Here is an 11,732-nt window from a genome sequence, read left to right on the forward strand (position 1 = left end):
GATAAAAAAAAAAGAAAAAGAAAGATGATATAAATAAATTCACTATTTACAAAAAAAAAAAAAAAAAAGCTTACAAGCAAACAATTAATGTATTGAATGGAATTTATTATCAAACATATTTTTAATAAAATATATAAAACAAAAAAAAAATAAAAACAAATAAAAGGCTATAAAAAAACCACAAATAAATGGAAATGCTATTTTGTTTTATTTTTTTATTATAATGTTTGTGTTAATAAGTTAATGTTTATCAAATTTTTAAAATTTTTCACACAAATTTTGAAAATAACAAGACTAAATACTATATTTATGTATAAAAACTCAATAACCATAACTTTGAAGTGATTAGTAAGAAAAATGGTGTTTTACTATTAATTCCTAACAAATAGTTAATTATAAGAATTCATCAACTTTCTTATCAGTTTTGTTTGTTCATATAAATCTCTTGTTAATCCGCCTGGATCATTACTTTGTTACTTGATTTAAAAAAATGTTTATCATTTTTTGTTTACAGATAATTTATAAAAATGATAGCATGAATAATAATAAAAATAAAATGATAGTAAGAAAAAAAGAATATGATGCGCATATTAATCAAAGACATTAAAAATAGAGATGAATTTTTTTGTCAACATTTTTATACAAACTATCACAAATCAATTACGGGATCAACAGTCTAAGAAGCCTCTAAATTTGCATATAAATATAATAATTAACAATAATAAAAGATAATATAAATAAATTTAATATTTATAAAAAGAAAGCCTATAAGCAAATTTATGAGAAATTATCATATTAATTTTAAAAAGATTTGAACACAGTTGAACTGAATAGCAATATTATATATATATTTAAATATATATATACACTTATCGATATGAACGTTTTTTTTTTTTTTTTGGTGAAAAGTTTGTATTTAGCTTGTGAGTGAAGTTTTAAGATTTGGGTAACTGAAAGATAAAAGCCATTTTCTAGGTTTGAAATATGGAACACGCTTTAACACATTTCTCAAAGTAGTAATATTTTTGCTGTCCTTTCTAGCAAGACAGAGATAGGGCCCGTAGTAAATTACTACTAGTAATAAAAGAAAATTAATTTCAAATATCAGAAATCTAGCATGCAATAGCCTACTTGTGGGGTCTTCAAATATTTTTGCTATCCTAACCCTAACCCTACGCCCATTGATATAAAAGCATCCTTATGCATTCAGCACTCCTTTTGGCCGCCCCCTTCTCTCTCTCTCTCTCTCTCTCTCTCTCTCTCTCTCTCTCTCTCTCTCTCTCTCTCTCTCTCTCTCTCTCTCTCTCTCTCTCTCTCTCTCTCTCTCACCTTTCTTCTTCTCGTTCTTCCATCTTTCTTCTATCATCTACGCCGTTTCTCTTCTCTCATCTACACCATCTCTATTTCCTTCTCCATTTTTTTTAAACCTCCCAAATTTTAATTTCTATGTCTCAGATATGCCTAATTTTCTTTTTTCCTTTCGTTCAACGTATATTGCAGTGCAAGTTCTTGTTTCTTTCATCTATTTGTGCTGGGATTTATTTAGTTGTTGGTTTGTGGTTCGATTTTTTTGTTTCTTACTCGTTTGGTTTGATGCTCATGTTTTTGTTTATTTTTTTTTCTGCGTTTAAATCTGTGTTCTTAACGTTTTTTTGGTTTATTTTCTTGCATTTATTTACAGATCTGAACAGATTCTTGCGTTTGTTGTTACATTAATGTAGAAAATTTTTTTTCTTGCGTTTCATGTATATTCTTAACGTTTATTTTCATTGCATTTCAGATCTGTAGAAGATTTTTTTTTTGCGATCTGTGTTCTTGGGGTTTTTCATTTTGAAGAGATCGGTTCTTAGTTTATTTTCTTGCATATATTTAGAGATCTGAACAGATCTTCACAGTTCTTAAGATATTTGTTTGTTCTTCCATCTCTTCTAATTTTTGTTTCTTGTAGAAATTTTATTTTTTAAAATGTTGCGTTCGTTGTTACAGTCATGTAGAAATTTTTTTTTCTTGCGTTTAATGTATATTCGATTCACGTTATTTTTTTCCTTGCGTTTCAGATCTGTAGAATAGATTTTTTTTTTTTGCGATCTGTGTTGCTAGGGTTTTTCAGTTTCCATTCCAAGTTAGTTTTTTTTTTTCTTGCGTTTGATTTCTTCCACTTTTTTTTCTTGTTCATCGCCCTTTGATATATATTACCTTCCACCTCTGATATGTAATTATATATATTGAAATATTTCATTCATGCAATACCGAAAGAATAAAGAATAAGAAGCATACCTTCAATTGTCGGAGATTGACGAGTAGCACCAATCGGAAAGACACGGGCAATTTTTTTTTTATTTGATAAAGTGAGAATACAGAACATAAATGAAATGAAATGCAAATATGAAGTTTTAAATTTGTGGCAGATGATAAGATCTTAAGTGTAAAAAGACAATAATATTTAGTCGGTGAAGTAAAACGGCAGCAGGCATAACGAACTAAGCAATAGAACGTGGGGGCAAAGTCGGAAATAAAATAGAGGAAAAAAGGTACGGCAGTAAGAATGTACACAGACTGAAATAACTATCGTTAAAATAAAGGTAAAATGTAAATTACCGTAATTATCAAATAAAATTAGGGTAAAATAGAAAAAAAAAAGTTAAACGAAAATACTGTAGATAAGCGATTTGCACTTTATATATTATTAGTATAGATATATTTAAAATATGATCACTAAAAATGGATGATTTGTTTTTAGAAATTTAAATATTAGAAATTTGAAAACAAGATTAATAGAAAAAAAAAAAAAGATAATTTTTGAAAAGAAAGAAATGAGAATATTTATATAATCAAACTATTTTCTTAAAAGCTTTCAAATATCAAAGTCAAACCCGATTAAAAGTTGAAATCCAAGATTCCAAATGCACCACACAAACGCTTATCGATCGTGATTTCTTGTGGCCAGTGTGAGTGTATGATATGAGCATTGTGAGACTCTCCTAGTAATTATGGTTTAATTATGGTGAGCTTTGTGTAATATTATTGCATGATTTAGGCCTACATATATATATATATATATATTTGCACTGACTCCATATATCTTTCATTTCATCCGTGAGCTGCTTCAACGTACGTAGCCAAGCCCACCCTATCTCTTTTATGCTAATTTGTATGTTATTTATCAATTAGCAATGGACACGTAGATGATTTTAATAATGCAATGCGTGTGAGGTCTGTTGGAATAGCGCTGTCATATGGAGTGTCAAGGAGCTTTCAGCCTGGTACTGGGAGACAATACATTTATAATGGTCGACCCCATCTTCTATCAACGTACGTAAAGGAGAAATTAGATTTTAATAATGCAATGCGTGTGAGGTCTGTTGGAATAGCGCTGTCATATGGAGGGTCAAGGAGCTTTCGGCCTGGTACATTTATAGTGGTCGACCCCATCTTCTATCAACATACGTAAAGGAGAGTAATTTCCAGGGTAGGTATTGGGTGTCCATAGCATCATTTATAAATGTGAGACCCACTTGTTAGCTGATTGAAGAAAAAAGCTCCTCGAGGACCACCTACTAGCTAAATGAATCAAAATGAAGAAAAGTCATTATCAGGTCAATGTTTGGGCTGGGCCTCATTTATTTTTAAAGATAAAATAAGATGATTTGAGATTAAAATTAAAACTTGAATATAATATTATTAGAATATATATTATTTTAATATTATTTTTATATTGAAATTTAAAAAAGTTATATTGAGATTTAAAAAAGTAACATTGTTTATTTTATTTTGTATAAAAATTTAAAAAATTATAATAATTAAATAAGATGAGATAAAAAATTTTAAAAAATAACCAGGCCAAGTCGTGCATTGACTTAATAGGCCGTCGGCGTGAAGAAGATGCCAATGACTAGAAAAATCAGCACCAGTAGTAATGAGCATGTATTCAACGAACTATTGATATCTTGGTTGGGACAATGTTAGGAATTTGTAAGGCTGTGTAAACAAATAGAATTCATACGCGGTTAGACTTCACCGAGTCGTCGAAAATCAATTTTTATTTGTTTAATTTTATTCTCACGCTGTCTTTTCAATATCAAGGGGCCCGTCTTCCATAGACTAGTGGTCCAACCCATCTTCAATGTGACATAGAATATTATGCAGTCTACCACAGCTTGCAATTAATTACAAGATTTATGCGTTGCATATATATTGGGATAAAAAAAATGGAAAAGATGATTGAAATGTTGTGCATTTATTAATTAAGCAGGCGGTGACATGAAGAAAATATACAATGATTAGAAAAATCAGCATCAGTTGTACTAAAGCTTATTTTTTACGATCCATCGATATCTAGGAAATTCCTTAAAAACTATTGGGATTTATAAGTATGTACATGTAAACAAATTGAATTCATATAACGTGGTTAGACTTTAAGAGTGGTGGCTAGATGGTCTAATTTTATTGAAATACGACTTGAGTAGTTAACTATCGAATTATATTTTATATTTAGAAATAATTTATTTATTTCTTGTTGTACGCTTGGAGTCCCTAAAAGAAAAGTATGGCGGGATAACACTCTCCTGGTTGTACATCATTCATAACCTTATAGAATCATCATTCAAGATTTTGAAATCTACAAAAAAGTAAAAAGAAAAAAAGAATTTCTACTTTATACAATTTCCTCTGTGCAATAAGTCATTTTTGTGAATATACAATGTCCTCTACTTTATGGTCTTTTTTCTTCTAAAATAAAAACGAAATGATGGTCCGTTGAATATATCTAAAGAAAATAAAATATGTTGTTTTAATAATACTACAAAAGGCTTGAATCTCTTTAAAGAGAACGAGATTTTCATGTATCGGTCTAAACTGATTTCATTTAAATGTTAATTTGAATGTAATTTTTATTATATTACTGTACATTTTACTAACACTTAGTTATACTTAAAACTTCCCTAACAAGATTACAAAAGTGATCAGACAGAGACTCGTTAGTTGTTATTATCTCTTTCAATGTCAAGGGGCTTGTCTTCTACAAATGATATATAGTGGTTGAGCCCGTCTTATATGGGACGTTGATTAAGCGCAATATTTAAACCAGTGATTTCTACCTTGCGTATATTGACCGAAGTAAAAAAAAAAGATTGAGACTACTTTGGTTCTTGTTTAAAAGAAAAATAAAATGTTTTTTCATTCAAAAAAATAAAAAGATATTTTTAAAACTAAGACGTTTATCGAAAACCCATTTTTTAATAGTATAGAAAATTAATTATAGGCTTTCATAGTACATAATAACGTTGCCACCTCGTATAGATATATTGTATCCTAGCAATTTATAAATGTGAGACCCACTTGTTAGGTGATTGAAGAAAAAAGCTCCACGGTCGAGAGGACCTCCGCCAGTAATGTGGATTGGGATTATCGTTCTAAATCTAAATGAAGAAAAGTATGATGTTGATGGTCAAGTCATTAAATTTGAAATGTCGTGCACTGATTAATTAAGCAGGCGGTGGACGTACGTGAATAAGATGTCCATTGACTTGAAAAATCAGCACTAGTACTGAATTAAGCATGTTTTCAACAACCCATCAATATCTAGGAAATCCCTTAGAAACTGTTGGGATTTATAAGTGTTTGCATGTAAACAAATTGAATTCATAAGTATGTGGTTAGACTTTAGGAGTGCTGGATGTATGATCTAATTTTATTCAAACATGACTTGAGTTTACTATCAAGTTACATTTTATATTTAGGAATAATTTATTTATTTCTTGTTGTACGTTTGGAGTACCTAAGGGGCTTTGTGGATAGGGAGATGAGATGGTTTTAGATAAAAGTTGAAAGTTAAATAAAATATTATTTCTTAATATTATTATTATTTTAGAATTTGAAAAAATTGCATTGTTTATTATACTTTGTGTTAGAATTTAATAAAGTAGTAATAATGAGATAAGATAAGATGAGATGATTTTTGAATCCAAACAACTCTTAAAAGAAAAGTAATGTGGAGGTAACACTCTCCTTGTTGTACATCATTGATACCCTTGTAAAAACATCACCCAAGAGTTTGAAATAAATAAAAATAATAATAGAATAAAATAAATAAAAAAAAGAGATTTTACTTTATATAATTTATAATAAGTCATTTTCGTGAAGGCTACATTTCCAATCAATTTCGAGATCCTTCTCGGCCACTAACGCAGATGAATGCTGCATGTTTCATAATGTACATATAATTTCATTCTTTTAAGCCATGTTAATATTTTTCAAGACCTACGAAAGATAATGTGCTTACTAGATAAAATATTTATAAATTCACATTTTGTATAGTAAAGATTCTAATTCGGAGAAAGAACTAATTCAGGCAGCCTGCATGTGTCGATACCAGTATATATGTGAGATCCACTTGCATGTTAGGCCTCGACCTGCCAATAATGTGGATTCAAACGCGGCCAGTGCATTAATTAGTAATATAATTAAATGAATTAAATTAAGTTTAAAATTGTTGGAGCCAATCTCGGCCAGCTTATGATCATCTAGTGGTTTTGTAATGGCCAAGTTTCCTTTTATATTATATTTATTCCAAAATCTTCTTCAGTAGAAAAAATCAAGCGGTATATATAGCATATAGAAAATTAATTTAACGAATGATATATAGGAATTACAATTTTAAAAATTATCCGATTAATGCATAGACATGGCACTCGTGATTGTCATATTTTCCACTGAGATATAAGTCTTGCTTAAAGCAAATCGAGCTACCGCCCGCCCAATGCAGTCGTTGCAAGTAGTGAATATATATATATATATATATGGTTTGACTTGCAAACCAATGTGATTAATTGACTAAATGTTTACGACTAGAAAAACCAGCACCGGTATTATTGGAGCATGTTTTATATGACCCATGATCAATATGATCTAGAAGTTACTTGGAACATGTTATTGGGATTAGCCTTCAGCTAGTACCGGTGGATGGTCAAATTTTATTTGTTTCATTTTATTTAAACATGACAAGTCGAATTAGAAATTTTTATTATCGAATTATATTTTATATTTATGAACATTTTATTTTTCCGAGTGAGTTGGAATAAGAGGCAAGGTGGGGAAGGGGTTGTTAGCAACTTAGCATAAGTATGTGTTTTTTTAACTATTTACAATATAATGACTTCGTGCATTTTCAACTTTCTTAAAACCTGTGTCGGCAGGGTGTACAATTAGTCCGCAGCTCTCGTTAGTCTTGGTGGGTGTAGCAGCATCTTTTGAAAAAATAAATATAATATATATAATCTTTTTGTAACTATACTTTTACACATTTGATTATATATATTTATATAAAAAATTTATAACTTAAATAGATTATAGATAAATCCAATACTATACTAATATGTATTAATTATTAAAAAATAAGTAATGTACTTATACTATAATATAAGTATATACTATAATATAAATAGACTAATATATAGTTTAATATATGTAAAGATCATATTATTATTAACATAGATAATACATAAATCAAAAAAAGGGGATTAGACTAGACCGAAACTTAAAAAACTATAAGTTTCGGTCTCAGTGATGAATCTATCTGATATCGGTTCTTAAATTTTTAAAAACAAATATACATTGGTTTGATTTTTAAAAAAGGTCCAAAATTAGACTAAACTGGACTAGTTACACCATATATTTGAATCATAATTTAAAATCTATTCTCATTAGGCTAATACTAATATCATAAGGTGAATCCATAACTTAGTATATAACAAACAACTAATTAAGAGCGTTGAGTCACTGCCCTTAATGACTAATGGGTCATGTATAATATGTTGCGACATACTATACCATACAAAATGGGAATCTTGACTAAAGAACGTGTCTACCATGATGGTACTTGTCAATACTGATTAGCCCCTTCCAAACTACTAGATTTTATCTGAAACAAATGTGATCATATCAAGTTCGTACAAAAGAAACAACCTTGAATTCCTTTACGATTGCAAAATCAAAAGCAATAATGCTCAACTACAACAAGATTTCAAAACAAAATCTAAACAATTATACTTAATCTGATTCGGGGATAACCTCCAAATCTTGACCTAAACGCGTGGTAGGTTTCCGTGCTTGAACTTTTGTAGGGCCTGAGGAGGCAAAAGGATTAGGAGGCATGATTAATTTATCTTCTTCTCCTTCCAACATTTGAACTACAAGTTTCATGGAAGGGCGATCCATTGGGTGCCATTGTATGCACCATAGTCCGACAATTGCAAGTTTCTCTACAATTTTAGTATATCCATCATCTTCGATAAAGACTCTTAACTCTTCTTTTTGTTCTAAAAGATTATAAATCCATTCTGGAAAGTAGACCTTGCTAGTGCTTTCCACTGTGACATCAACATTTCTCTTCCCTCCAACAATTTCAAGTAGCAACATTCCAAAACTATAAACATCTGCTTTATAAGACACATTTCCAAAGTTTCTAGAAAACACTTCAGGTGCAATATACCCCATGGTCCCTCTGCCCGTAGTCATAGATACTACACTCTGATCCTTGGAACACAATTTTGCAAGACCAAAATCAGAAATTTTTGGATTAAAGTTATCGTCAAGCAAAACATTGTGGGGTTTGATGTCAAAATGGAGGATTTGGTGGTCACATCCTTGGTGAAGATATTCAATTCCTTTTGCAACGCCGATGGCAATATCTTGCAACTTGTCCCATCCAAGAAAACGGTTCTTGACATTTGCTGAAAATATGAACTTCTCTAGTGAGTAATTTGATAAAAACTCATAAACTAGGGCTCGCCTAAATCCATCAGCACAAAAGCCAACAAGGCGAACCACATTAACATGGTGAATTCTACCCATTATTCTCACTTCATTTATGAATTCTTCACCATTTTCCTTGGAACTGTTGTTCAGGATCTTCACGGCAACATGAATTTGATTGGAAAGTTTTCCTTTGAATACTGTACCGTATGCTCCTTGGCCCAACTTCTCTGCAAACTGATTTGTAATCTTTTTAATATCAGCATACGAGTATCTCGTCGGCTGGAAATTTCTATAATCCTCCAGGAACTTTTCAATCTTTGCCCGATAATCTTTTTCTACCATATCATTAATATAGAGACGTTGGAGTGCAAAGACCACCAGTAGTACAAGAAATGAACCTAAGACGGCACCTGCATATTGAACAATCGTGAGTGATCAAGAAGTCCTATATCTCATGATCTTGCCCGATGATGAAAGTGTCATGATATAAACGAGGGACAACTTACCAGCGGTGACTAGTTTTGTTGATGGTGTACCTGCGAAATGTTTTAACATATCAGATATTCATCATGCTTGTGATCATTACAAAACAGAGAGACTATTTATTATTAAGTAATGCTACATACAGTCACTTTTACATACTCCCTGCGCACTCCACTGATATGATTGGCTGGACTAATTTTTTTTTAATATCCAACCAATTATATCACTGGAGTGCATAAAAGAATGCAAAAAAATGACTGCATATAAAATTTTTGTTTATTATTAAGAGAATGGATGATTTCACAACTGGCATCGGTTTTTATTTATTATTATTTTCTAATTTTAGTTTTCTTCCAAATTTTAGGAATAACATTCAGGATAAACACTTCAATATATGCGTGTGTGTGTGTGTATATATATATATATATATATTTAATTTCATATTTCTTCGTTGCAAAATTAAATTTTTGTTAATTAATGCAGAAAATTCGCCGCTGCAGTCTGCAGAGGAGCATTAATAAAAGCGTGAACAAATTGAGTACAAAGTTGTAAATTACATAGAATAGGATATATACCTTTCGCTTCGTCTAGTGTTCTGGACCAATTCATGTAAATAGTTTCGCTGTATACCAAAGAACGTGGAATCGATCTAACGTCATAAATCCTTCTACAAGGGGGTAAGGGAAAACTGGTGATGGAATCTTCATAAGCCAAGGCATGAACTTGGTGGTTAGGGCCACTAAGACAAGAAATCCAGGTATAACTGTATTCATCCTCTTTCGTTTCTTTACGGGAACAATTGAAAAAGGCATAGTCAACTAAAGTGTAATCTGGTGTGAACTGGAAAGGCGAGGAAGATAAATTGAGATGCGGAATATCTCTTAGAAAGCAACGGTGTGGATGATACAATTGGATTCTCTGAGATTTGTAGTCAATGTTTTCGACAAACAGTTCTACTGAATCCGGTAGGTGGAGCACCGTTTGGTTTTTATCAGTGCAGGACAGAAGAAACCCAGGCCGACAGCCACAGTGGTCTGGGTGTCGGTCTTGAAGTCGGAAAGGAGATCGGACGGCTGGGCCGTGGCTTGCACACCGTGAATCAGCACACTCATTTCGGCCTTGTACGTGGGCGGGTAAGATGAAAATTACCACAAACAAGAAGAAGTAGGAGATGATCATCATTGCCATTTCATATAAGCAAATATTTTGTATCTGTTTTATGGAAGGAAGGTTTCTCAGCCTCTCAAAGGAAAACAGATATATTTGTACTGTCAATTATTTGGATTTAAAAGATATTTTAAAACAAGCAGAAAGAAGACTCACATTTTTATGACTCAGTCAATCATTTGGTTCTCATTATGTGACGCATGTGCTTACGCCAAAGTATACACGGCCAAAGATTTCCAAAATGAAGGAATTTCTTAAAGGCGTTTCTAATTAACAAAAAATAATTGTTCAAAACCTCAATTCACCCAAATCTTATTTCTCTGAATAGATAGTTTAATCTCAGGATTTTTTGCAATAGTTGTGATGCCATATTCGCAAATTCTGGGCCAAATTAGGAGACCGTAGAAATACATATTACTTTATAATTTTATATGCATACAATTCTTTTGAAATTTTATTTTGGACAAATCGATCGGAGAGATGAAATATGCCCATGGACGTACCCTAGCAGTTGATGATGGCCAATGCATGGGCTTCTCTGTTTCAAAAAGTCCACGCCCCAATGCATGGGCTTCACTACTCTTTATAGAAGAATTGATGGTCTTAATTACTTAAAACTTCCCTAACAAAGATTAATAAAGTTATCTCTTTCAATTATTTAAATGGATTTGATTTTTTTTTAGGATTAAATTCTAGACGGCTTATATAAATTGAGACTTAAAGAAAAATTTTATTTATTTTTAAATTTTTAATATAATAATAGGATGCAAATTGTATTTTTAAATCTATAATTTTGAAGCTTCTTTAAAAATCATTATTCTAATTTTTGAGAGACAAGAAGGTTGTAATAGAAATAAAAATATGCCAAAGAATGAAAAAGAAAATGAGATAAATTATGATTAGAGAGTTGTGATAATGTCATCTGTTTTCTCAAAAAAAAAAAAAAAAAAACAGTTTTGAGTCTTTTTTTATTTATTATATTCTTTTTATGCACAGTTTACATACTTTTCTTTAGGTTTTCTATTTTATTATTATGTTGCCACTTTTTGGCAAAAATGTATAGGAAAATCAATTTGAGGGGCCTTTGCCTAAGTCATCTGCCCCTTGAGCGGTCCCTTATTAAACCTAGTTTTGATGGATCATGCCAACCTTAGTTTTTAAATAAATTTATATATGTATACCATTTTAAGCAAAGAATAATAAAAATAAAAATACAAAAACTATATCTGAAATATATATAAATATTTATAGTCTTTCATTCCCTCCGAAGCACCTCTTCTCTCCATTTTGTCCAATTAGGAAAGTACAATATCATTTAAAAAAAAAAA

At 30.8% G+C, this 11,732-nt stretch overlaps 1 protein-coding gene across 1 annotated transcript; it reads right to left on the minus strand.

Annotated features, from left to right (window-relative positions):
• Positions 1-7,951: 7,951 nt before the first annotated feature.
• On the minus strand, positions 7,952-10,503 carry LOC122311462 (rust resistance kinase Lr10-like). Its single transcript, XM_043126017.1, has 3 exons — positions 9,813-10,503; positions 9,261-9,290; positions 7,952-9,164 (listed from the first exon to the last, which is right to left on the minus strand). Exons 1-3 carry the CDS (start codon positions 10,423-10,425, stop codon positions 8,047-8,049), a joined length of 1,761 nt encoding a protein of 586 aa, XP_042981951.1. The 5' UTR covers positions 10,426-10,503; the 3' UTR covers positions 7,952-8,046.
• Between the last annotated feature and the right edge of the window lie 1,229 nt (positions 10,504-11,732).

This window comes from Carya illinoinensis, chromosome 5, assembly GCF_018687715.1.
Source record: "Carya illinoinensis cultivar Pawnee chromosome 5, C.illinoinensisPawnee_v1, whole genome shotgun sequence".
Lineage (NCBI taxonomy): Eukaryota > Viridiplantae > Streptophyta > Magnoliopsida > Fagales > Juglandaceae > Carya > Carya illinoinensis.